Here is a 26,850-nt window from a genome sequence, read left to right as displayed (position 1 = left end):
ATGCTGGAAAACCAACCTAGACCAGAAAAAACAAACAAACAAAAAAAAAAAAAAACATCTTTTTAAGCAGGGTTATTGTAGCCTACTATATTGTGCATTTACTTAAATCATTTTAGCTGTAACTTTTATTCAAAGCAATTTACAAAAGAACAATACAACCGCAAAATGATTTCTTATACTAGGCCTATATTATTGTAGGCCTGTAGCTATAGTCCTACAATACATTTTGTTCTTTGTTTAATTCCCCACAAGAGCAGTTTCACTTGGCCAGTCTAAATGAAACGTTATAACAGAAACATATGAATATTTTCCTCAATCCATTGAGAGCTATAAGCTTGTGTCTGGGGCTGACTGTTTTGCGCATGCGCTCTCGCTGCCTCTCAGCTCACGGGAATGACGTGCGTGAACGTTCCCATCGGTGCTCAAGGCAACGTCAGCGGGTAAGGAAATGCGATGCCCTAATAACAATTCCTTAAAATATATACACTCATAATTAACGAATGCAAACTGTAATTGATCAGGACCCGTATTGTGTCAGTTTCGAGCTGCAGGCTGAAGTCGCCATGTCAAATGCGTGTTCTAAGTTAATAGGGTTATTCTAGGGAAACGCAGCGAGAGCTCGATGACTCCTGATCTTGTTTGGTATCCGGTAACTGTCTTTTTACAATATTTATTCGTTTATCTTTGCAGAGAGTCCTGTATACACTAGGAATACACGGTTCAGTCTATTTATTCAAAACAAAGTAGCAGTTGTGTACACTGAAATGCTTGGAAAAATACAAGCAAACGTGATAAAAGCGAGCAGGCTGCTGCTTGCAACATTGTAACCAGACCCGTGATGAGTTGGATGAGGAGGAAGGTGCGATCAGAACAGCGTCAGCTCATAAACATGCGTTTTGTTTTTCGGAAAAATGTAAGTTTATTATGTAGCCTATGACTAAATTGTTAAACAGCCTTTGAGATCGCTTAAACACTAATAATTTAAACATTAGTAATGTTGAATGAATGTCAGGACAGGTGTTTGGTTCTTATTATAGTTTCTTTTGACTTGCATTAAACGTTTACTTTTGTGTGTGTGTGTGTGTGTGTGTGTGTGTGTGTGTGTGTGTGTGCGCATTTTTGAATGCGGTATGTGTCATTGATTTTGGGTATTTGTGACCGTAAGAGCTAACAGCTGTTACCTCAAAAGAACAAAAAGACAGCAGTTTGCAAGGCATTCCATTTATTTTGCAATATTATGTATTCTTATGCATCATTACTGAATTTCCTCAAAGCTCAGATTTATTTATTGTTCATTTAAATTGTCCAGCGGTGACACTTATTTGTAATAGGCTACTGAAATAATTTCATCAATTTTTGGTATTTTGTCCAGTTATTTCAGTCTCTGCTGAATGCCACCACTGATTTTCGAAAAGTAAGTATAAAATGTTTTAATTAATTTAAGCATATTTGTGACCCTGGACCACAAAACTTAAGTTAAGTTTTAAGTGTCAATTTTTCAAAATTGAGATGTATACATAATCTGAAAGACTATAAATAATCTTTCCATTGATGTATGGTTTGTTAGGATCTGACAATATTTGGCTGAGATACAACTATTTGAAAATCTGGAATCTGAGGGTGCAAAAAAATCTAAATATTGAGAAAATCGCCTTTAAAGTTGTCCAAATGAAGTTCTTAGCAATGCATATAACTAATCAAAAATGAAGTTTTGATATATTTATGGTAAGAAATTTACAAAATATCTTCATGGAACATGACCTTTATTTAATATCCTAATGATTTTTGGCATAAAAGAAAAATCAATAATTTTGACCCATACAATGTATTTTTGGCTATTGCTACAAACATACCCCAGAGACTTAAGACTGGTTTTGTGGTCCAGGGTCACATTTTTCTTTTAAAAGTCTGTAAAATTTCTCTTATTTGATAAATACAGTAAATCTGCATTGTTGTGAAATGTTATTACAGTTTAAATAGGTCTAAACTGTTTTTAATTTTAATGTATTTGTATGTCATTTATTCCTGTGATGGCAAAAGTGAATTTTCAGCAGTCATTACTGCAGTTTTCAGTGTGTGATCCTTCAGAAATCATTCTAATGATTCATTCTAATGTTGATTTGGTGCTCAAGATGTATTTATTATTATTATCAATTTAGCAAATTATTAAAATATTTGAAATAAAAATAACTTGTAACATCAAAAAATATCAATTGAATGCATTCTACAGGAATAAATATATTAATTTCTTAAAAGAATGACTGACCCCTAACTTGTTAGTGTAGGTCTTGGACCCAAGGCATGATTCAATATTTCTATCCCATTTGCAGATTTAAGCCACACTCATCAAGAAGATGGACAGCTATGGGTTAGTATCTTGACTTTGTCCAATGAATCCTACCCCTCCTCTTCTTATATTCTATTTTTAATAACAAGTATATCTGAAGAACATAGTATGTTCTTTCAGGTTCTCCAGTGACATGTTCAGTGGCAGATCAGTTCTAGGGGAGGACAGCTCTGTCATGGCCCGAATGCAGAAGAAGTTCTGGAAGACCAAGCAGGTTCTGATCAAGGCCACAGGGAAGAAAGAAGATGAGCATGTGGTGGCCTCTGATGCAGATCTTGATGCCAAATTGGAGGTATGGGCACCCTTTTAAATGGAGTAAAATGACCTCTGTGAAGTCAGCTGTAGGTGAAAGTGTAACGTCACTGGGCCAGGTTTTTCTTTCAGTGACTGTGTATGACTCATTCTGTTTTTTTTAACATTTGAAAGCAAATAATTTATTTTTTTCCGTTTGATGTGCCTGACAATGACTGAATGAGATGGAGGGAAGTTAATGGTGTACTGTCACATGATCACAGGGAAGAGAGGAGATGAACAGATCTCTAGATGATGCTGTACTTTGATCAGCTGTGCTTGATTTTACCACTGTGTACAGACATCCAGTCTAAATGGTCCTGGCACTGTCTCTGTCTTGACTGCCTTTCTTTTTTTTACACCCACCCACACACACACACACACACACACACACACACACACACACACACACACACACACGTTTCTGTGAATTGTGGGGACTTTCCATAGACTATTACTTTTATACTGACCAAACAATATTTTCTATCCCCTAATCCAGGGCTCCTCAAATCTGGACCTCGGGATCCACTTTCTTGCAGAGTTTAGCTGTAACCCTAATCAAACACACCTGAACATGCTAATCAACGTCTTCAGGATCATTAGAAAATCACAGACAGGTGAGTTTGATCAGGGTTGGTGCTAAACTCTGCAGTGGATTGGGTAACCTCCAGGGTAAGATTTGAGGAACCCTGCCCTAATCCAACCCTAACCCTAAACCTACCCCTTACAGAAAACCTGTTTGCATTGTTACACTTTCAGATAAACATCATTTAGTATTTATAATAATTTTTTCCCCTTGTGGAGACGGCAGGCCGGTCCCCACAATGTCAAAAAAATTCAGGTTTTACTGTTCTTGTGGGGACAATGTAGCATAACAAGTACACACACACACACACACACACACACACACACTCCCTCTGGGACGTTTTTACTACCATATAATACCCAAAGTTATATCCATTTATTTGCTTAAATTCTATCAAATAAAGTGATTTTTTTTAATAATATCATGCCTAAATTGTCCCCCCTGACAATATGTGTCCTGCTGAGACTGTGAACTCTGTGGGCACACACATTTTGCAATTTCTTACAGCACCATTATTTAAAAGCTCACTAGGATGTTTCAGAAATGAACTATATTGGACCTAAAATAAATATTATGAAATAACAGAGAAATTTACTTTAGGGGGATTTTGTCCCAGATTTTTGAACATAGTTCACACAAAAAATGAAAATTCTGTCCTCTCAAACTCATGTCATTCCAAACCTGTATGACTTTTGACTTGAAGTTTGGGAATAACATGAGGGGGAGTAAGTGATGACAGAAATGACATTTTTTGGGTGAACTCTCCCTTTAAGTATTTGGGGCTTTTGTAGCCCAAGCTTTGGTTTCTTTTTGATCTTGCACTCCAGGATTTAGGATCTGAATACATGAACACTGATTTTATTGAGTCTGGATTTATTTTAGCCTGGAAGTATTGTATTTGCTTGGCCGCATGTGTGAGAGATAATCTACTTAATATTAGTTGACATTTGGTTAATAGTTAGCTTTTATAAAAGAAAGTAGCTGATTACCTGGAATCAAGACTTAATAAAAGTCTGTAGACCACTCACAGTTTAAGAAAGTGTGTGTGTTTGTGTCTGTGCGCGTGTGTTTGTTTATGTGTGCTTGTCTAATCTTGCCCTGCCTCGGGCTATTACACTTAAGCATATCCTGGTTTACTGGTCATTAGATGGTTTCCAGTGTAGAGGAGAGCAGAAGACAGGCCACCGTAAGCCCCTCGGCTGCTCACTTAATGAACAGGTGTTTCCATGTTCTTTCTCCATTGAGCCACAGCTGCCGCTATTATCATATGAATTGGTTTTTAGCCTGTTTGGTAACAAAGCACTGTTTCCTCTTAACTTGAAAACAATAATGCATCATCCTTATGGTGTGAAATGGTGGAATTTTACATTAGTAAATTCAATAACAGTGTTTATTTAGGAGAGGCAGTTGTACAAACCTGATTCTTGAGGTTGTTGTTCTTGCATGTTTGTCAGGCCTGTGCAGAGAGTTAAACAGTAACCTGAACGCAGACCTCACCTGCAGGGGTCACACCTTCATCAGCACACATGGACCTTAGTCTGGGTGGATGCCATATTTAATTTGATCCACATGAATATACTGTATGTACTGTATATGATTATTTGAATACTTTCCTTACAAACCTGCTTAAACACAGTAGTTGCGAAGGCTTAAAACTGTTTACCGGAAGGTTGCTGGTGTGAGCCATGAACTATCACCATTGTGCCCTGTAATAAATATAATGCAGGTCACTTTTGATAGCAGCATCTGCTAAATTACCACCTGCACTACCATTCAATAGTCTGGTGTTGGTACTATTTTCAGCATTGACTCTTGCGCTCACCAAGGCTGTATTTATTTGGTCAAAAAACAATAAAATGGGTAATATTGTGAAATATCATGACAATTAAAAATAACCTTTTTCTATTTTAAAATATGATTCATTTCTGTGATGTAAGCTTAATTTTCAGCAGCCATTATGTCAGTCTTCAGTGTCACATGATCCTTCAAAAAACATTCTAATATGCAGATTTGGTGTTTAAAAAACTTTTATTATTATATCATCAATGCTGAAAACAGTTGTGCTGTTCTTTTGTAACATTATAAATGTCTCTGTTGTAAGTTTTGAACAGTTTAATGCATCTTTGCTGAATAAAAACATTAATTCTTGTGTGCCTACTGCTATTCCCAAGATTTTAGAATGTGAGTTGGGGTTTCACTGGTGTTTTCTGTATCCCAGTGTTTTCATCCCACTATTGAATGCTGCAATTGGTCCTGTTCCTATATTTTGCTTCTCAAAGCTTTTGAAACTCTCTCTAGAACAAAGGCAGCTCAACAGAATGAGCCATTTATATTTTTTTGTGTCAGTTTCCTGTATTAGGTAGTGCACATTCTCCTGCTCTCTCAGACAGTCAGGGACTGAACATCCTTTGTTGCCATGACAGCAAGACTGGAAAGGCAATTTTTTTTGTGTTCTAATGTGTTTTTTTGTTTTTTTTTATGGAGTCTTTAGTGTGGGTGACCAAATGTTCCGTCTGAGTATATAAATGCTGAAAAGAATGAAAGGTTCAGAGATATTTTGGTGTGTTGCAACAAACACAGAAGTGCTGCTTCCTTTTTAACATTTGTAATAAAAACTAAAATAATGAACTATTAATTGCATTTGTTAATGATAATGTGTTATCTGTTTCCTCCAGTTTTTCCGTTCAGTCCAGAGCACTTGCACAGAACTCCTGAAAGTGATTGAGAAATACCAGCAAAGAATCACACGTGAGTGAGGAACATGATCTTCCACCCTCTTTGTGTGTGCAAACACAAAGAGTCTTGTTCAGCTTGTTTTGAAAGCATTTGCATGCAGTGGAATACAGTACATTTTCTTCCGTGAATGCTGTTACTGTCAATAGCCAATTTTAAGCATAATTCTGCGTTTTTGTGGTTCTCATAATTGATAACGCTCAGCACATATAATCAAGCCACATATTGTGTCTAATACTATGAGTTATTGTTGTGGTAATAACCCTGTTTTTCCTCCTGTGACGTCCTCTCTTCAGACCTCTCTCAAGAGGAGAATGAGCTTGGACTGTTCTTGCGCTTCCAGGCAGAGCATGATAAAACAAAAGCAGGCAGTATGATGGACGCCACCAGTAAAGCCCTCTGCTGTTCTGCCAAGCAAAGGTAGGCATTCCTCTACAAATATGAACAAATCAGGGCTTCAGATCATTAATGCAATTTATTTCATGATGCTTTGATAGTTAATACATGCAAATGTCATGATTGAATACATTGCAGTTAGGGAATGGGTCATGATGGTTGACTAATCAACTAGTCATCCAACAACTGAGCAGTTTGGTCAGGGTATGTATATATACACACGTGTATGTATATACTGTATGTATGAATATTATGTATATGTATACACTCGTTCAAAAGCTTTTAAGTCAAAAATGAATACTGTTATTCAGCAAGGCTGCATTAAATTCATCAAAAAAATTATATTTCAAATAAATGCTGTTAATTTGAACTTTCTGTCCATCAAAGAATCCTGTAAAAATGAATTACAGTCTTCACAAATACGCGGCACAACCAATTTTAGCGTTGATAATAATAAAAAATGTTTTTTGAACACCACATCAGGATATTAATGTGTGTGTGTGTATATATGTATATATGTGTATATGTATATGTATGTATATATATATATATATATATATATATATATATATATTTGTTTTCATTTAATTTATTAAATTGGAAAAATAATGCCAACATAGAAACATTTTCACTAGTGATCTGTTTTTTTTTTTCACTTTTGATTAATTACTCAGTTATTACAAATCATTATAAGTTACTTTGGCAGCCCTAGAAATAATATTTCTATATTCTGCAAACAATAAAGATCTCTGTCCTTCTGTGCTACATTCACTCAACAATCATGTGATTAAGCCACTGGCAACAATTTCTCTATCGTCTTGTCCTCTGTCATGTCCAGGTTGGCGCTGTGTCCCCCTCTCCATCGTTTGGAACAGGAAGTGGAGACGTTCCGGAGGAGAGCCATCGCAGACACCCTGCTGACCGTGAGCCGGATGGAGAAAGCCCGTACTGAGTATCGCGGAGCTCTGCTCTGGATGAAGGATGTCTCACAGGAACTGGACCCAGATACTTACAAACAACTGGAAAAATTTCGCAAGGTCAGACTGCGCAAAGCAAGCAATCGAAGAAGGGACTTGCATCTGTATACAACATGGAGGTTGAAGTGTCTGTTATCTGTGTGTGTTTGTGAACAGGTTCAGACCCAGGTTAGAGGAACAAAAGTGCATTTCGATAAACTGAAGAATGACGTGTGTCAGAAAGTGGACATGCTGGGCTTCAGTCGCTGCAACATGCTTTCACATTCCTTATGTACTTACCAGGTAAAATTTGTAATACTGTTTTCCTTCCACCTGTTATTCCTTAAAGCCTTTTTCACTCTTATTTTTGAAACCTTTTCTCATCCTGTATTGTTTTTTCTGTAGACAACACTCTTACACTACTGGGAGAAGACTGCACATGTGATGTCAGGCATCCATGAGGCCTTCAAAGGATATGTACCCTACCAGTTCACTACCCTTAAAGTAGGTGTCCATGCACAAATCCCCAAAATTAAACTGTTGTCATGAGATTTAAGCTCTCATTTGACTACATTTGACTCATTACAGGAATTAAGGGACCCATTGGATCAGATTGTCTCCACGCAGACAGCAGAGGACAGCAAAGACGAGGAAAAGAAGACGCATCCAGACAAGTGAGAACACAGACATAGTTTGGCCATGAGCCAGCCATTTTCAGCTTTTTTTGTGTGTAATATACATCACACGGTCAATGAATCTCACACAGACAAATATAGTGGTCTCAGTTTTCTTCATTTTTTTTTCATCAACAAAGCATGTCTTTTCCCTTGAAGGTGCCCTGCTTGCCTCTCATTATCAGATCTTTCATTCACTCTCTTTCCTCATTCTCTGCAACCCTCCGTGTCCCTCAGATTAGGTCTCTTCAGGCGAGGGGCCTCTTTGAAGGCTCTGGTTACTGATCTGTGAGTGGAACATTGTAGTTCTTTTAGAAACTCCTGCTACCTTCGTGAACAGGAAACACTGCTTAAAGTTCCACTGTCATTTCCTATCTTGGCAGCGGGAAATGAGACCGTGTATTTATTCCTGTGCCATCTGTGTTAGACATGCTGTTGTTCAAAACTGTGATGACCCTCACCCGCTTCCTAGAAATATCGCTGTGACTCACTCCAATTTGTCAATTTAGATTTAATTTAAGGTGTTTTGTTATTCTAATCTGATACTGTGTGTCATAGTAATGTGAATCATCTCTTCTCTGCATCCATTTAGCTATGCATCAGGGTGTCTATTAATTTAATTTGGTGTTTGTATGTTTATGTTTCAGCCTTGTTTCACTTGAAGATGAACAGCTGGGTGAATCATCCGATACTGGTATGTTTAGCTTTTTAAGCACATTTTGGGAACACACAGGATTGCCTAATGATTTTCTATTGGCTCAAGTTTCTTAAAAAGATGTTCTTTGTGTTTTTAACAGTTTCTACTCGTGCGGTAGATGGGCAGAGTAGAGGATCTGACAGTTCTTTGTGTGCCAGTCTGGACTCTGGTAAGTTGTGTGTGTGTGTGTTTGCGTATTAGGCCTTGCCCCACAACTTGTTGCTACTAATAGTCATCCAGAAACATAGTTGACTATTAAAGGGTTAGTTTACCCAAAAATGAAAATTCTGTCATTAATTACTCAGCCTCATGTCGTTCCAAACCCGTAAGACCTTCGTTCATCTTCGGAACACAAATTAAGATATTTTTGATAAAATTTGAGAGCTCTCTGACCCGCCGTAGACAGCAATGCAACTGCAATGTTCCCAGGTCTAGACACGTAGCAAGGACATCAGTAAAATAGTCCACGTGACATCAGTGGTTCAACCATAATTTTACGAAGGTACGAGAATACTTTTTATGCGCAAAGAAAACAATAATAACATAATTTATTCAACAATTCTTCTCCCAGAGTTACCTTCTTCCGCCATTTTGGAGAGTAGGCCTACCCCAAAACGTAATCAATGTAATCAGCGTTGTTTACGTTCAGTAGACAGCACGCGCATGCTGAATGTAAACAACGCTGATTACGTTCTGGAATACTCTCCAAAATGGCGGAAAACGGTAACTCGGAGAAGAATTGTTGAATAAATTGTGTGTTTTCTTTGCGCGCATATTTCATCGTAAAATTATGGTTGAACCACTGATGTCACATGGACTATTGCGATGTCGCGCTGCGTTCTGAACCTGGGAACATTGCAGTTACGTACTATCTGAAGGATCGAAAACTCTCAAATTATCAAAAATATCTTAAAGTGCCCCTATTATGGGCACTTTAAGAAATGTTCATATTTTGGTTTTGGGAGTCCCCAACAACAGTTTGACATGCATGCAAGGTCAAAAAACACTTTCGTTGTCTTATAAGATGCATTTATTTTTACCTTACTTGCTTAACGACTCCCAAATGATTCGCTCAACGATTCATTTTTCCAAACCCCTCCTTTGCGTGATGCTAATCAGCGGTGATTGCTCCGAATGGTCTCATTTTCATTTCATCATACCTGTAATGCCTGATCAAGCAGCATTTGTGAGCGCAGTGCTACTTTGTGTGCATCATTATCGGGGGGACGGCTATTTTACCGCTCCAAAAGCGGCACCTAGTGGCAAAGAATGAATTTGTTTTTTCATTCAGACTAATGCAAAAAGACCAACAAGTGGGTGGGTAATATGCTAATGTCTCGTTTAAAATTCGTTTTAAAAATGACTCTTTCTTTTGAGAGACAGTAACTTTATACACGGTGCACTTTCAGATTTAAAACTTTGCAGGATGTTTTCATTCACTTAGAGCTGTTACACACTGCATGAAAGGTCATTTTCAAAAATCCATAATAGGGGTACTTTATTTTGTGTTCCAAAGATAAACGAAGGTCTTGCGGGTTTAAAGGGTTACTCCACCCCAAAATGAAAATTTTGTCATTAATCACTTAGCCCCATGTTGTTCCAAACCCATTAAAGCTTCTTTCGTCTTCGGAACACAATTAGTAGCGCCATTTTGGAGATTATCCACTGAATGCAAACACAACGCATCCTTGTGTTACAGCTGACACAGAAGAGCGTCGCGGTTGTGTTCAGTGGATAATCTCCAAAATGGCGCTTCTGGTGACGCGGAGAGACAGAGAGGAGACGAATTGTTGAAAAAAAAGTAGTGCTGGGCAGCGATTAATCGCAGTTTTTGTTTTTGTGTACATAATATATGTGTGTGTATTGTGTGTATTTATGTATATATGAATACACACCCATGTATGTATATATTTAAAAAAATGTGTTATGTTTATATATTAAATATATTTATATATCATATAAATTATATTAATAAATATATACATGTAAATACATGTAAATCTTTTCAAAATATATACTGTATGTGTGTGTCTTTATATACACATAATAAATATACACAGTACACACAGATATATTATATAAACAAAAACTTTTATTTTGGATGCGATTAATCGCGATTAATCGTTGCCCAGCACTAAAAAAAAGTCATTATTTTTATTTTCTTTGCGTACAAAAAGTATTCTCATCGCTTCATAAAATTCAGATTGAACCACTGATGGCAGATGGACTATCCTGACGATGCTTTTCATACTTTTCTGGGCCTTGACAGTGTTAATTACTTGGAAGTCAAAGGGACAGTCACAAGCCTCCCAGTTTTCATCTAAAATGAAACCCTTTAAAGCTGCAGTTCGTAAATTTTGCCTCTTTGTCACCATCTCTGTTTGAAAACCTGCAATTGCAGCTATTTGCGGAATTATCTTCCTTGCATGGGTTGTGCACTGGTACGGCTCCAGCGCGGATTCATCTAATGTTTTGAGGAGTATGTGTGGCTGTCAGTCACTGCACTGATGTGGATACTGTACTTAGGAATCACAGATTCTAGCCTACGTCTTGGAATATATGACCCAAATAAGAATTTTCACTGGATATTGTCATCTGAACAACTAAGTAACAAGTCTGCCACTTTTGTTCTGACCAGCTGAGGAAAAAGCATTACAATAAATCGCGCTACCAATGATGATTAAATCTAACGATCACTTAGTTCATATCACATCAAACTCTGCAAATTATTATTGTTGTTATACTTTTTTCTAAAATTGTTCATGTTAACAACATCAGCATTGCATGTAGTATGTAGCGTTACATGTTGATTTCAATTTCTGTACAGTCTAATCTCTAATTGTCTTTCCATTCAAATTTCATATAAAGAAATTCTTTTAATCCAAAAAGCTAATTATTCTTCCTTCAAACTGGTTCTCTTTCAAATACAAAAACTTGTGTAATCCCACAAAGGCTATCTGTAATCAGATGCACATTTAAAACTGGAATTTAAATCGCATGTATTTCATAAACACACAATCCTTTCTGGATTACAATCCACCATCAAAATAATTAATTTTATTAATCCAGCTGCTTTGAGAAAAGGCTATAAATGACCTTCCACCTGCAGCATCCTCACATGCGATAGCCTATTAGCCGGGACAACTTCTTTATATTTACAGACGTGATGTAATCACGTGGCAGCATGCTCGAATTTCCTGCAAATTCCTACCAGTACCGCTTAAATTAGAAAAGATTATTATAAGCCTACCATTGAGAATCAGGCTAAAGTAAGGCGATAGTTTTGAACACTGGCTGGTTATGTACTTGCTCAAATATTTATTTCAGTTCATTTTTAACCAAAAAATAAGTTACGGACTGCAGCTTTATAAAATAAATTGCAAATGATGTTTTAGTTATTTTGGACAGTAATTTGGTCATCTTAATTGTTAATCAAATCCTTGCATAAGCACACAATAAAGTAATTAATTGGAAAATGGTTTCAAATGTTTTTAAAATGTTTTAATTATTTGTTTATATGTTGTCATGCTGCTCAGCCCTAGATTTAATTTCACGTCAATGAAGAAGCAGCACAACTGAAGTCATTTGATCAGTTGACACAGATTAAAGCATCAAATATTGATATAACTAATCAACTTTTTGTATAGTCGGTGCAACTCCTAGTATATTTGAGCAGCTTTTATTTATGCCTATTTGTATTTCTCATCTTTATCTCTGCCCCTGTACTGCAGCATTGAATGAACAATTAGGCCCTATTGGTGGAGATGACGACCTCCTATTATTAACCTCTGAGCCTGGCTTGACCCCTTCTCTCATTCCAAACTTGACCCCAACCCTACACCCATCCATGTGTGTTATGCAGCCTCAGATACTGCAGGAGGCCTCAATGCCTCCTGCTATTCATTGGGGTGTAGGCGTATCACATGAGGAAAAGCAAGATGCCTTACCCAGCAGTCTACCACCTGAAATAGGTATAAATGACTTGACTGGGCATCTCTTCAATGCCCAGGGCTCCCTTAGCGCCTGTTCTTACTCTCTAAAATCAATCTTAAACCCCCCTTCGGATCTGCTTTAACACCCTGATCTATAGGAATTATTCAGAAACCTTTTATGCTTACGGCTCTTTTAGATTTCCTTCTCCACTGTTAAAACTCTCCAGGTTTCTGACTCTGTTTCTGTAAAACTTTTAAAAAGCATTTTTAAAAACGGTACTTTCCTCAAGGTTACTTTCTTTTTCCCCAGCGTTTTATGCTCTGTTTGATTTTTATGCACTCTTGGAAGATTTTGGGGACTCTTATGTTTTTTGATCACGCAACCATGTTTTTCTTGAAGCTTCTCTGTGATTCTTTTTACTACACTTCTGCTACGCTACACTACTGTAAAAAGTTTTCAGTCTCCATATTTTTGTCTTGTTTTCCAGTACAAATATCTAAATATTCTAAAACCAAGATGCATTTTAATTGAGAAGCAAAATGACATGAGATAGCAAGTCATGTTTTTTTGAAAAATGAGTGAGAGAGATCAAGAATATATATATATATATATATATATATATAATTTTTTTTTTTTTTAAGTTCATCAGGTTAAAGCTTAAACTCATTTGATTTTTTTTTTTTTTTTATCACAAAACAAGTCTTTATATCTGATGTAATTGGGCTTCTCAAGATATTTTTTTTTGCTAAATTTACCAAAATTAAGTCAGTTTAGGCCTAAAACAGAAAAAAAATACCTGCCATTATGGCAAGAAAATAAATTTGTTTTCCCTTTGAATAAAATTTATTTTTCTGACACCACTGGCAGATTTATTTTCTTGTTTTAATATTAAACTCACCTAATTTGAATACATTTTCAGAAAACAAGTCATAGTATCTAATATAATGTGCCTTCTAAAGTACATTATTCTTGATTTAAAGTAAATGTTTCTTGATTAAAGAATGTTTTAGATATTTGTACCAGAAAACAAGACAACAGTACTGAGGTAGAAATTTGCTTTTTGCAGTGTAAAAGCCTGATTATCTTCTTGTTTTTATTGTAGTAGGCAGGGATCTGTTGTCTGAGGCTTTAGACTCTGCGGGGGTGAAAGAAGAGGAGGGAGAGAGAGGTGACCTGGCCTTCCTGCAGGATCTGCTGAGTCCTGGGGCTGCGGGTGGCACTAGTGAGTTTAGTAAGGCATGGCAGGACGCTTTCGGATGTTTTGAGGCCCCTCCTGCTCCTGTTATTGCTCCTTCAGTGCAAGCAGGAACAGCAAACACACCCACTGGCTTCCTGCCATCACAGCTCCTGGACCATAGCCTTAGCGCCACAGGTTTGCACAATCTTTTATTTGCCCTCTGCTGGCTGGAGGAACGAACAACACAGTTTTGTTGTGTGACTAGTATTCAGTGCAGTCACTGTGATGTTCTCTTTCTGTTGTTCAGGATGGGCGACTCCACCTATGTTTCAAGCCCCGCCCCTCCAACCATCTTCCAGTGGAGGACAGCCTACCCAGAATAGTCCACACTCATCTGCCAGTGGTGAGAGTTTTTTATGACGTCAAAAATTAACAGATGGATACAGACAATCTTAGATGGTCTTTTGTTGTACTGTTTCTGTAGTGATTCGTCTCTCTGTGTCTTTTTAGCACCTAAGGGACGCTCCAGGGACATGTCTGCCTGGTTTAACCTCTTTGCAGATTTGGACCCTCTGTCCAACCCAGACGCTATTGGACGCAGTGATCAGGAGTTCCTCAATGCCTGAGGTGTGTTTTTGTGAGTTCGTATATGTTTATCACTGACAAAAAAGTCCCAGGTTTATGAAAATGTACTATTTATTTTGGTGTTGATATTTGTTTATATTAAATTTAGTGTTCATATTGTTAACTAAAACTATTAAAAAAACAGTTTTTGATAATATTACAATGGAAATAACTAACTGAAATAAATTGAAAAAGTTTAAGTTCTAATCTTGACATACTCACAAGAGACTTCAGGAACTTGTTTTTCATATTTATGCATTTTGGTTGCATGATTTTTATTTGGTAGGGAAATGTTTCAAATCATTTTTAATTTTTTTATTTATTGATTTGCCATTTTTCCCTGCAAAAATTCAGTGCTGCTTTTTTCTTCATCATGACAGTTGTAGTACCCCGAGATGATGCTCTTCAAAAAATGTAAAAGGAATTTTAGTTCAAAAATGAAAAATATTCTCATCATAAAAGCATATTTAAATCATTGTGTACAGTACATATATATATATATATATATATATATATATATAAGTAAAGCAACATGGAGCGGTGTATGAGTGGATATGTGAATGGATCTAGCATTAACTTATAGATATGGCTTTACTTGTACAATCTCACCTTTGCAATGCAAGATTACTTGTGACATGTCATAACGCAGCCTTTTGCCTCTCTCAGTGAAGGATGGTCTGGAGCTTTATCACATCCCAAATATTCTTTGATGGAAAGGAGTGCATATCCCAAGCCTGTATTCGGAGCTGGATCACTACCTCTCCTGAAACAGTTCAACCTGAGCCAAGGAAGCATCCAGAAATCTCTATCCATATAAAACACTGGAAGGTTTCTGAGATATGGCAATGTCTCTCTTTTCTCCATTCTTTCATTGTGTGCGTGAATTTACTGTATGTTCATTAGGTCACCGAAGGGTGAAATGTTCAAGACTTCATCTCTATATCACTATAGTGTTGTTACCTGAGAGTAAAGTATCTGTTACTTTATGAAGTGCACATGTTTAAAGGGATGTGAAAGTGAGGATTTGCCCATCTCGTATATTGCCTAGGACCAAATCTGCGTAAATGTGTGTGTATATCTGTTTGCATTGTACGACAGGGGAGTTTTAATGTCCAGAAACAGGGTTACAGATTTATAACATCTATTATAGATTATAGACTGTATTTTTAATAAAGACCGATACCCAAAGTGTGTGTGGTTGCACGTAAATCACAAAAAAACTAATATTTTTGGAGTCTATTTCACTGGATTAGTTTAACCCTAAATGATAAAATAAATGAAATTATTTATTAATCTAATAAAAGTGTTACTGGAAACCACATATGCAAGTTGTGTGCTGTGCCATTAGTTTGGTGGGAATGAGAAGGTCACAGTTTAATGGAGCTAATCATAGGTGATGCATTCTTGTTTTCAGTGACCGAAATGCTGAAACGCTCTCACTCAGAGAAATTACGTCTCCCAAATGTTCTTCACTGTCACACTGTGATGCAAAACACTGGAATGTGTTTGTGAACATGTTTTTGTGTGATTTTTTTTAATTTCATTTGTCACCTTCATATCCTACTCTAGAAACATTACAAATCTCATTGTATCCCAGATGATCATGTTTGGTCTCATCAGGAGTGACCAATTGGTTTTCTGTTGTATTGAAGAAATCAAGTTATTGCTTGCACTAAACTGTCTCAGAGTCCAGTCTCGGATTGTTCTAGAATGTATGTTGTCTGTTTTGAGCATAGATATGTTCGTTGATCTGAATAGCTTTGTCTGTACGTTTCTCACAAGATTTTCACTCCATGTTTAATGGAGCACGTATTGTCTTTGAGTGGTTTAACATTTTGAAGTGTCACTTTGTGTTTGGAACTATATGTTGAGATGTAATTGTATCGCTTTTTTTTTATGTAAGAAAAAGAATGTACACCACACCATTCGCAGCTGCTTTCATCTGTTTATTTTATGCAACTTTGCCTTTGTTTCAGTTAAATAATGTACAATTTCATTGAAGGAAACTGGATTGAGAGATTTTGCATTTGAGAGCAAATAAATCGGAGTAGAATTCCATTTCTGATTGTTATTTCTCACATTATTTGTCAACACATAATCCAATCTTATCCTGCCAGAGTTACATCCATCTTGAAATGCATTCACAGAAAGAAAAACATCTTGTAACAGCTTAAACAAATTCAATAACACCAGGCACCTGTCTAATTTACACACTTCTCTATTTCAATTCAGTATTAAGGCAATTGCATACAATTTGTTCAGGATTGCCGTTTTCTTTCAACTTTTTTTTTTCTTTTTGGAAGAAGGGAAGCTTTACAGCGTGAATAATGGTAAATTTCACAGTATAAAGATGCTACAGTTCAAATCAGTTCACTATTAGCTAAAGCCATGCCTCCATCTTTTAAATGATTTGCATCCCTTTTCTCTCGCTGTTATTCGTGACAAATCTTTCGTATCCAGTGTGCTCTGATAGTCTGATCTATTTCCTTCACTCGATTGAAATTACAGTAATGACACCTTTCTGTTGAACTAATCTTGAAATTTAGCAACAGAACTGATAAGTGCATCATAATCATAATACTGTCCGGTACATTTGATCTATGTCGTCTCCTAATGCGAGTCCAGGCTGTTCGTGTACCATCAAAACTTCCTCTCACCAGCAAATCACATTAAGCGCATACAGGTTACGTATATGGGGAAGGGCTCTATACGTTTTAAGGGACGAGACTGGATGTAGGGACAGACGATAATAGAAAAAGGACTGTATGCAAATGGAGTCCTACGAACGAGTGGTGGGAGTCAGGCACATTTGTTAGTCCTCCTCAAATCTGCTACAACATTTCTGGTTGTTCTTCCAGCACTATTCAAACTGCATGTAAACTATGAGCAAGCAAAACTGTGACCTAAAACCTCAATTTCCCTAGTAAATCAAATTACTTACATTTACACTACAGGTCAAAAGTTTGGAAAAATTAAGATTTTTTAAAAAATGTTTTTAAAAGAAGTCTCTTATACTCACCAAAGCTGGATTTATTTTATTAAAATACAGTAGAAACTGTCATTTTTGTTTAAAAGAACTGTTTTCTATGTTAATATAGGCGTATTTTAAAATATAATTTATTCCTGTGATGGCAAAGCTGAATTTTCAGCAGACAATACTCCAGTCTTCAGTGTCGCATGATCCTTCGGAATTATTATTGGTACTCTATTAATAACAGTTTTTATTATTACTAATGATGAAAAGTTTTTGCTGCTTAATATTTATTTATATATATAAATATATATTTAAAGACATTATAAATGTCTTTACTGTCACTTTTGATCAATTTAATGCATCCTTGCTGAATAAAATAAAATGTATTCATTTCTTAAAAACTGTTTTCAACGTTTCTTGAGCACCAAATCAGCACATTAGAATGATTTCTGAAGGATCATGTGATACTGAACACTAAAGTAATGATGATGAAAATTCAGCTTTGCCATCACAGGAATAAATGGCGTTTAGAAAACATTTTAAAATGTAATCTTATTTCACAATATTACTGTTTTACTGAATTTCCAATCAAATAAATGCAGCCTTGGTAAGCTTAAGAGGCATAATTCAAAAATCAACCAAAATCTTAATTATTCCAAACTTTTGTGTAGGTTAAAGGATGCAGCTATACATAAGAAAATTCAAAGGCTTCATGGTAAAATGCAATAAATAGTTGAGAAAGTAAAAAGCAGTGCAATACTAAAAATGTTTAATCTATATACATACACCATCTTGAAAACCTCCTTTCGATCCTCCTTGAACCTTAGATAACAAAAAAACAAAAAAACAAACAAAAATAAAACAAAACTCATGTTCAAGTTTCAGACTGATATCTCTCGGAGTTGTTCAGAACTGGTTCTTGAATTCCTAACAAAGCTCTGACTCTATCAGACGATACAGGAGTGTGGGAAAAATGGCATCTCTGTTCATCAGCTGAGATTCCTCTGATCCGTTTTAACCTTCTGGCTCCTCAAGATGTCGTGGGAGGCATGGTGACTGACGTCCACGGGACAAGACGGGACCCATGGAGGGGGACAGGCTCCTCACCGCGACCCCACCCAGAGGCACCAATGAGGGTGAGATGCTGCGGTATCCCACCCCGCTACGGAAGTTCAGCTCCTGGGTGGGCAGCAGAGGCTTCAAGATGCTCACCAGGCAGAAAGCAGAGCCGCTTTTGGGAATGAAGTTCACCTTGTTTCTGTCTGGGCAGAGATAAGGAGGAATCTCTTGGAGAGGCCTTGGCCTGGAACAGAAGATGGAAAGACCAGTTCATGGCTCTTTCATGAAAATGTATCTTTTATACTGATAAAAATATGAATGTTCCTGGCAGTTAAATCCCTCACAATTCTTTTTTATGTGAGGAAACCTTTATTACAAAATAACTAAGTCTTGGTATTTTCCACGCATGAGATACAAATGAGTGTACCATCACTTTTTTTAAAGTCCAAGGTCCCACCTCAGCAGTACGTTTATAATTAAAAAAAAAAAAAACGTTTTACACAAATTACAATATTAATTGTATTCGTCAAGCTCAACTTTTCAATTCTTTTACCAAAGTTATTTTATATGAAAGCTCATTTCGGCCAAATAAGAAAAAAAAAATCTTGTTTTGATAAATCATAATTGTGACATATTAAGTCATAAATATGAGATAAAAAGGCAAAATTTAAAATTAAACTAAAAAGTCAATCATTATCGAGTTTAAACTTTTTATGTCATAATTTAGATTTGACATTAGACTAGTCTCACAATTATGGCTAAGACATTTTGTCATAATTGATTTTATCTCATAATTATGTCTAATTTATGTCATAATTTTGACTTTTTCTCATATTTATGACTTTCTATGTTATAATTTTGACTTTTAATGTCATAGTTATGATTTAAAACGGGCTTCCATAATTTTTGGGGAAACTATTTGTCTTTAATTTATAGGAAATTTTGATCAAACTACAAACATTTGATTCCAAAGTAGCTAGTCTGTGATTATTGCAATTATAGCTTAATTTGGGCTGAATCTACAACCCTTTTACCTAATTTTCTTAAATATAATTTATTTCTAAATTTATTTTATTTTAATTTATTTCATATCTATCATTATTTCATATATTTCATATTCTGTTTATTTATTTATTTACAAAATAACAAAATCACAGGCCTTTTTTAACAGTATTAAAAAAATATTTTGGTAACAGGGTTGAAAAAATGCAAACATCATTTAAAATAAAAACAAAATAAAATAGCTCATAATATTCTGGACAAATGAATGTATAGCTGCTTCAACTGACTCTGTGTTGAAAATGAAAAAACACTTATTCATAGGTAAAAGACACCAATATACAGACAAAATGTCTACAAAGCGGTTACTCACTGGTTTTCTTCAAAAGCTTTGACTCTCTCGCAGCCTTCCGGAGGCTCACGTTTGAACATATAGCTGTTGTTGGGCTTTGGAGATGAAGCATATTTGGGCAGAGGAGACCAAGGTCCTAGGTCTAAGACAGGAAAGAGGAATATTTAGGATTCAAATAGTTTGATTTTAGGTTATTGTGTGATGATGATGATGCTGCGTGTGCTTCTGACCTCTTTCTTTGCTCTCGTTGAGCGTGTCTTCGAGCGGGCTGTTTCCGACCGTGTCGTTGAGGATGCTGAGGTACGAGGGTGAGACAGAGTCAGCCCGGCTGCTGCTGTTGCTACGGTTACTGCCGAGGCCGCCGTTGGAGGGCGTCTGTGTGTCAATACTGCGTGTGCTGCTGCTGCGCTGGGGGAGGGGCGGGGGCGCACGGTGCCCATCAGGAACGTCCTGTGGCTAAAACACATACGCATTTGCTTAATTAGGACACGTAGGACAAATGCAATTCTTGTTAATTGGATTCCACCAAACATCACATTAGTATTGATTGTGCACCGATAAGCTTTGTTATAGTCCCTATCCACCTTTTTCCTAATGAGGATGTTGCGTTTTAAATTATGAGAGGCACTTTTGGTTTGGACAAGTACTGTTCAAAAAGACTGAAACAAATCATTTCAAATCATAATCATAATCCTTATCCATCAGTTTGACTGAATGAACTGTACAAATTCCTTTAGACGTCAGGAGAATAATGTAAGCTTGATATTTTAATGGGACGTGGTATAACAAAAATATCTCTCTGGAGTCCGCTGCATTCTTTCCACCTGATTATTTTCTCTTTTTTTTTTTTTTGTATTATGCTGTAACAATATGAAAAAAAGCAACGTATACTGCACATTTGCGGTCTGTTCCCCTTGATTAGATTTATGATATATCTCATGAATAATTCACAGGTATGCACCAAAAAATCTTTTGTCTTTCTCCCCGAACCCTTACATTTCTTTCCAGTTTTGTTTTCACACCTATCTCATTTTAACAGTGTTTACTGAAATAATAATTAAAAAAAAAAAAAAAAAAAAAAGGTAAAAATAAGATTTATTGTCTTTCAAAATGACTTATCACTCAATGTTCCAGATAATAAACATTTTTGATTAAGGCAGCATATGATACTAATTTGTTAATGTTTTACATTTTTAAATGTCCTTTTAATGATCAGTGGTTAAAGGGTTAGTAGAATAATGTCAATACAACTTATCATTAGCATTACAACTGCAACAAGTACATTTGCAGAAAGGACATTCTTTGTGCTCCAAAAGCATAAAATAACATTTGAAAAGTTAAAATATTAAATAGAATTACAAAATGTTAAAGATTTTGGTTAAATACAGTTTATCATATGTTCTCATGTCTATTGTGTTTTTGTAAAGTCATAATTTTGTTTTGATATGTTTACTATTTACCATTTTTTCAGTTTTGGTGAACTGTATTATAACTGTAGTTTCACCCACAAGCATCATAATTATTAACCATAATAATAGTACATGGAACCCACCCACAATAACACAATGAAAAATGTATATATTTTGGCCATTTAACTAGGAAATGCCTCTGTTTTCTTACTCCATAGTTGCTGAAAGAAAAAAGTTGTTGAGATGCACTCACTACTATGATCTCATCTCGCTCCACAGTGTCCCGTATGATGATGCGTTCGATCTCCTGGTTGAGCCCCTCTATGCTGTTCCGAAATCTGGGAGGTGTGGACTTAGAGATGGGGATGGGAATCAGGATGGTTTTAGGCATCTGAGACTGAGAGTGAAAAAGACGAAAGGGTACGATGCTTCTTCAGAAATGTGTGTTTGGGTCCACAAACATTCCCGCTGTAGGGGAAACCAGCCTTCTGTGTAATCCTGTTAGAACGACTCCCACACACGCTGAGCCCACACATACACAATCTCTACAGTCTCTCCACTGCCAAAAATCAAACATTCTGCCAGGCTAAGCTCCATCATTATACACAAACCACTGACTACAGAGAGCATTACCATTTGAGAACCCATTACTGCTGAGCTTGAGGGTGCTTATTTTGAGTATAGTGTGATGTAAGTGCTCTTTCTCAATATTTTCTTCATGCTTTTATGATTTTTGCCATTTATAGTTTTGGATAGCTAAAATTTTGCCTTTTTTCTTTCTCTGTGTGCTGCATTTCTCAGAAACAAGTATGAGTCCTCTTGGTTTTTGAGATATATTGACAAAACCTCTCCTATCTTCAAAACACAAAGGAATATTCCAGGTTTGGTATGAATTAAGCTCAATCTATGGAAATTGCGGCATACAAAAACTAGTTTCCACTTCTTCCTTCTTGAAAAAAAAAAAAAAAGAAGCAAAAATCTGGATTACAGCAAAGCACATGGAAGTGAATGCAGCCAATCTGTAAATGCTGTAATACTTGCTTCCATTATTTAGTAGTATAGCCGCAAGATGTGCATTGTGCATGTTTATATGAATGTTAAAGGTCCGTTCACACAGAACATGTTTTTTCATTCCACTGCACTACTTTTCCATTGCTTTTCTATGTAAACATGAGCAAAATAGATCATTACACTTGTGTCTTGTTTCTCAAAATGGCGTTTCAAGTTAAAATAAGTTCAACTTAAAAAAAAGAAAAAAAACGTTTTGGCATTTTTTACCATTCTCGGCCTGCATCTTGTGTTTTTCAACGCAAAAACTTAATCTATGTAAATGGCCCCTTACATGATTTTAATGTGGAAAAATTTATCACTTTGATTGTTTTTTTTTTTTTTAAATTGTATAATTTTGTCGCAATGAAAACAAAATGCCTAAAAACATTCAACCCTATAAGGAAGGTAAACATTTTGAAAATGTATTGATAAACCTGTGCTTTGTTTTCGATTTAAGAGACGTCGGCGACAACGACTTGTCAACTTTGCAGTAGTGGATGCGCTTGTATGCATGTTTCATACATAATCTGAGAATATTTGTTTTTCATTTGAATTGTTTTTTTAAAGTTGACATTTCGCTCTCTATAGATATCTTTTTTCATGTCTGTAACACAAATAAACAAGTTTCGGGCTCAAATTCACAGAGATTGAGATGCCAGGAAGCGCATCCTGTTTGCTTTCATTATTTCACAAAAGCACAATGATTTGTTGTTATTGTGAGTGCATAAAAATAAACATAGAGTCTTTACAGATTTTAAAGATTTATTACTCTTATCTGTATGAGCAAAAATGAGGGAGTATTTTAAGCACCGCACCGGTGCCTCCATCCATCCTGCAGTGAGCGCTATTCAGCTTCCACACTCCGCACAGACACAAGAGCGCACATTTTTCCACGTTAGCATTAAATTGAGCGGCCAAGTAAAGTTGCTGCTACTTACATATTTCAGATGATAAGCCATATTTGAGGGCGATGAACGATACGCGAGCGTTTGGATGTCCTGCCCGATGTACTGTATTACCACAAAGACCAGCCGTTAACAATCTGCGTGACTACGCCAATGTGGATTTTTATTTATTGAAATATTTTCTGTGACTAAGCGACTAATAAAATTTTGGTCGACCAAGCCTCTTCTGGTCGACTAATGGTTAGTCTATATTGAGCTTAACTTAACCTGAAATATTCCTTCAAGTAAACAATAAAATGTCTTCTACTAAGGCAGCTCATTTGCATGCTAGGTTATTGTATACTGCTGAGGTGTCATGTATAATTAATTGCACAAATGTTATAAAAATGCACACGCGTAGAAATACAATGTGTTGACTTCTTCACCCAAAGGCTGTGATGGTGAAGGCAGGCTGTAAGAGGACACTTTGTAACCTACTCTAAAACCAGCCACTATCCTTTGGGACAATCCTGTCCCCTAGTCTCCAAGGGGCCAGAGAAACCGCAAAATTGGGACAGATATGCAGGAAAGTGGGGCGCTATTAAATTCTCCAGACGTTTGGCCTACTTCAATTCTGCAGCGTGTACTAGCCCAGGTTATGGAGGTATTATTAATGATGTAAAAGAGCACCCCGTTATTCACACACAAGCACAAATGGTGGCTTGCTGGGATGTGATGAAGCCCACCTGTGATTGGATGATGGCATGGTTTCCATTAAAGGGGGATTTGCGGTCTTTGTCCCGGCGATGGCGGCTGCTGCGTTTGCTCCGCTGGAGTTGTTGTCGCAATTTTGCGATCTAAAAGAAGTCAAAACAGAGATGATGAATAGCATAGTACATAAAAATGAGGAGGGTGGATCAGCACATGTTATAACAGCTCTAGATGTCTCACCTCTTTCAGCTGATCAGTGCTGCCGCAGGAAGCCGATCGCTTATGAGAGCCTCTCCTCCGCTCATCTACCCAGGCCCTAGGGGTCTGACAAGGAAAAAAGAGAGAGAATGAGCAAAGAACAGAGGTTGGATCAAACAATTCAAGCACTGACTGATTCATTCATAAATCGCCACAAGGAAGGGGAAGATTAATCAGTCTTTTTTTCATATGGCTTCAAGAACATTTGAGTGAATCTTCTTCTTTTTCTTCTTTTTATCAGCATAACAACCACAGTAACTATTAACTATCATTTCAATTTTTTGTTGCATTTTTTCACACTTTTTTCACCCTATAACACATGGACAAGAAGAAAATATATAAGGGTGCTTGTGTGTAAAAAAAAAACTTTATGCATGTGTGTGTAATATACATTTCATTATATATTTTGTATACCATTATATATTTAATTATAATTTAAATAATAAATAATATGTAAAACATGTTTCCTGCCTATAGATATTTTACTAAATAATGTTAAAATTTGTAAATTACAGGTACTCTAAAGGCATTGTGTATTTATCAGCCTTGAAGCAAACAAAATGATCCCTATTTTTTCCACATATGTTATACTTCAGTGTTTTTATATATAATTTTTTTTTACATACTATATATACTGTATGTATATATATATATATATATATATATATATATTTATTTATTTATCCTTTTGGTATAATTTTTATCATTTAGTGTATGTAAGTGTTATATATATGCATAGCATTTAAACGGCATAAATGTCTCACCTGGGTGGCCTTGTCCCTCATTTAGAGGGTGTGGTGGGCGGAGCTCCCGTGCCGCTGCCAGGTCCTTGATAGGCCAGAACTTACAGGTGAGTTGAAGGGAGGAGGATCCCTTATTGTTTCAGCTGGTGGAAGGGCTTTCGAAATGACCAGTGACTAAGGTAAAAAGAGACGAAAAAGAAGTATACTTTATATTTAGACCCAAAGACATTAATATATATTTATCATTATTTTAGAAAGTTAGATTGTAATTTTTTAAAATCTTTTTTTATTCTGCACAGTAAAAATTGCTGACCAGCGGACTCAGCATTTACCCTCCTTTCCTGCAGTAAAACAATCATTATCTCTTGGCCTCTATCCATAATCTCTTAATCCATCATGTGTGGCTCCATTTTGTTTTAACCTCTGTTCCCCATTTATATTCTCTGCAATCTTATTGTTCTTCACTACACACCACATTTTTTTTCTCCCTTTGTCTGTTCCTACCATATATGTGACCCTGGACCACAAAAGCAGTCATAAGTCGCTGGGGTATATTTGTAGCAATACCCAAAAATATATTGTATGGGTCGAAATGATCGATTTTTCTTTTATTCCAAAAATCATTAGGATATTAAGTAAAGATCATGTTCCATGAAGATATTTTGTAAATTTCCTACCGTAAATAAAAGTTTCCTACCGTAAATAAAATTTTCTCAGTATTTAGATTTTTTTTGCACCCTCAAATTCCATATTTTCAAATAGTTGTATCTCGGCCAAATATTATTTATTATTCAGCTTTCATATGATGTAAATCTCAGTTTAAAAAAATTGACACTTATGACTGGTTTTGTGGTCCATGGTCACTTATAAACAAAGAAAAACACAAGATTACTGAGGTCAGTTTGTAAAATTCACTCCATCTATTCTGTAATATAGATTTTTATGCATTAATGTAAAGAAAATTGAAATACAGCCTACACTCAACTGAAGGCTGAGTGGTTGTAATGGTTGTTGTTTAAAACGTAATGTTGTTTACCCACACAGTGCCCCCTAAAGCCTGTTTTCAGCCACGGTGTTTGCCATGGCAACCAATTTAGATAAGGTGTAATGATAATACAATGCAGAACACGCTGCAAGACCAAATTAATTAAATGCATTAATAAAATAAAATCTTTGGTGAAATGATTCGTCGTTAAAATAAAATTATCCAAAACATTATATACATATAAAATAAAATTACTGCATCTCAGTGAATCAAATAATTTTATGCAGACATGTCAAGACTCTAATTATGCGTTAAAATGGTTTTTGCCGATGGATTAAATGATCGCAACAGACGCAGAGTCGCATCCGTGTGAAATCTGCAGCACCGCACCCCGCGCTCAGGAATAACGAAAACAAGACGATGAACCGCATGCATCTCGGTTTGTGCCAACGCTTTATAGATTACACTGGTCACGTTATTCATAATCTACAACAGTTTCAGGGATTAAATTATTCGGCGTGCAAAAACAGCATCCACAATAGAACAATAATATGCAATGCATTGATAAATAAGCGCACGATGCTTCATATAGGCTACGCACCTTTGACTGATGAGACAATAACCGCACACGGCGCGTTCATGGTCCTTTGCGATAAAAAGAAAAACACAACGGTGTGATATGGATCCAGCGTTCAGAAGGTCGTTGGAAAGCAGGTTGGTTGTTGGTGGAGGGCGGCCGGTATTGCTGGGTCAGAGAAACAGATTGAGGATGCGCAGTGCCGTTGCTATGGGCGTTGCTGCGCTGCTGGTGGTCGATGGGCTGTCGCTGTGTAAAGGTGATGCTGGAGCAGTAATATCGAAGCGAGTGAATTTATGAATTGGTCCTCGTCAGCTGAAGGATAAAAGGCTCAAAATTCTCTGGTCTATGCGGTTGCAGACATGCCTTTTGGGGAGGGGCGGTAAGGGTCCCCCTCAGAAGACAGCTGGCGTTGAGGTGCGCGCTCGGTTCCGT

At 36.4% G+C, this 26,850-nt stretch overlaps 2 protein-coding genes across 6 annotated transcripts; one reads left to right on the top strand and one right to left on the bottom strand.

The window, feature by feature from the left end:
* Positions 1 to 356: 356 nt before the first annotated feature.
* On the top strand, positions 357 to 15,219 carry ical1 (islet cell autoantigen 1-like). Of its 4 annotated transcripts, XM_058778230.1 has the most exons (18): positions 399 to 440; positions 691 to 913; positions 1,373 to 1,414; positions 2,331 to 2,368; positions 2,468 to 2,639; positions 5,900 to 5,972; positions 6,254 to 6,377; positions 7,192 to 7,390; positions 7,487 to 7,612; positions 7,715 to 7,813; positions 7,898 to 7,983; positions 8,631 to 8,677; positions 8,781 to 8,849; positions 12,412 to 12,651; positions 13,716 to 13,985; positions 14,098 to 14,193; positions 14,301 to 14,417; positions 15,081 to 15,219. In XM_058778230.1, the coding sequence occupies exons 4-17, from the start codon at positions 2,355 to 2,357 to the stop codon at positions 14,414 to 14,416; spliced, it is 1,731 nt and encodes a 576-aa protein (XP_058634213.1). In that variant the 5' UTR covers positions 399 to 440; positions 691 to 913; positions 1,373 to 1,414; positions 2,331 to 2,354; the 3' UTR covers position 14,417; positions 15,081 to 15,219. The 4 variants fall into 4 exon arrangements, with proteins under 4 accessions (XP_058634210.1, XP_058634214.1, XP_058634213.1 ...); XM_058778227.1 differs by lacking the exon at positions 691 to 913 and having other exon boundaries at positions 357 to 440; XM_058778229.1 differs by lacking the exon at positions 399 to 440 and having other exon boundaries at positions 467 to 913.
* On the bottom strand, positions 15,081 to 26,846 carry fam117ba (family with sequence similarity 117 member Ba). 2 transcript variants are annotated; one of them, XM_058778232.1, is made up of 8 exons: positions 26,440 to 26,844; positions 24,875 to 25,027; positions 24,093 to 24,176; positions 23,888 to 23,998; positions 21,461 to 21,604; positions 20,029 to 20,254; positions 19,820 to 19,940; positions 15,081 to 18,691 (listed from the first exon to the last, which is right to left on the bottom strand). In XM_058778232.1, exons 2-8 carry the CDS (start codon positions 24,893 to 24,895, stop codon positions 18,403 to 18,405), a joined length of 996 nt encoding a protein of 331 aa, XP_058634215.1. In that variant the 5' UTR covers positions 24,896 to 25,027; positions 26,440 to 26,844; the 3' UTR covers positions 15,081 to 18,402. The 2 variants fall into 2 exon arrangements, with proteins under 2 accessions (XP_058634215.1, XP_058634216.1); XM_058778233.1 differs by lacking the exon at positions 21,461 to 21,604 and having other exon boundaries at positions 26,440 to 26,846.
* Positions 26,847 to 26,850: the final 4 nt, after the last annotated feature.

Source organism: Onychostoma macrolepis, chromosome 06, assembly GCF_012432095.1.
Source record: "Onychostoma macrolepis isolate SWU-2019 chromosome 06, ASM1243209v1, whole genome shotgun sequence".
NCBI lineage: Eukaryota > Metazoa > Chordata > Actinopteri > Cypriniformes > Cyprinidae > Onychostoma > Onychostoma macrolepis.
The sequence above is the reverse complement of the archived record's forward strand: the minus strand, read 5'-3'. Positions and strand labels throughout refer to the sequence as shown.

Coding starts and splice junctions, on each gene's coding strand:
- ical1 (XM_058778227.1), top strand. Junction 7,613..7,714: donor ATTCCTTATGTACTTACCAG/GTAAAATTTGTA, acceptor TTTTTTCTGTAG/ACAACACTCTTACACTACTG. Junction 12,652..13,715: donor CAGTCTACCACCTGAAATAG/GTATAAATGACT, acceptor TTTTTATTGTAG/TAGGCAGGGATCTGTTGTCT.
- fam117ba (XM_058778232.1), bottom strand. CDS start 24,895: ATGAGGGACAAGGCCACCCAG. Junction 23,999..24,092: donor GCACTGATCAGCTGAAAGAG/GTGAGACATCTA, acceptor GACTTCTTTTAG/ATCGCAAAATTGCGACAACA. Junction 18,692..19,819: donor AAAGCTTTTGAAGAAAACCA/GTGAGTAACCGC, acceptor CTTCTGTTCCAG/GCCAAGGCCTCTCCAAGAGA.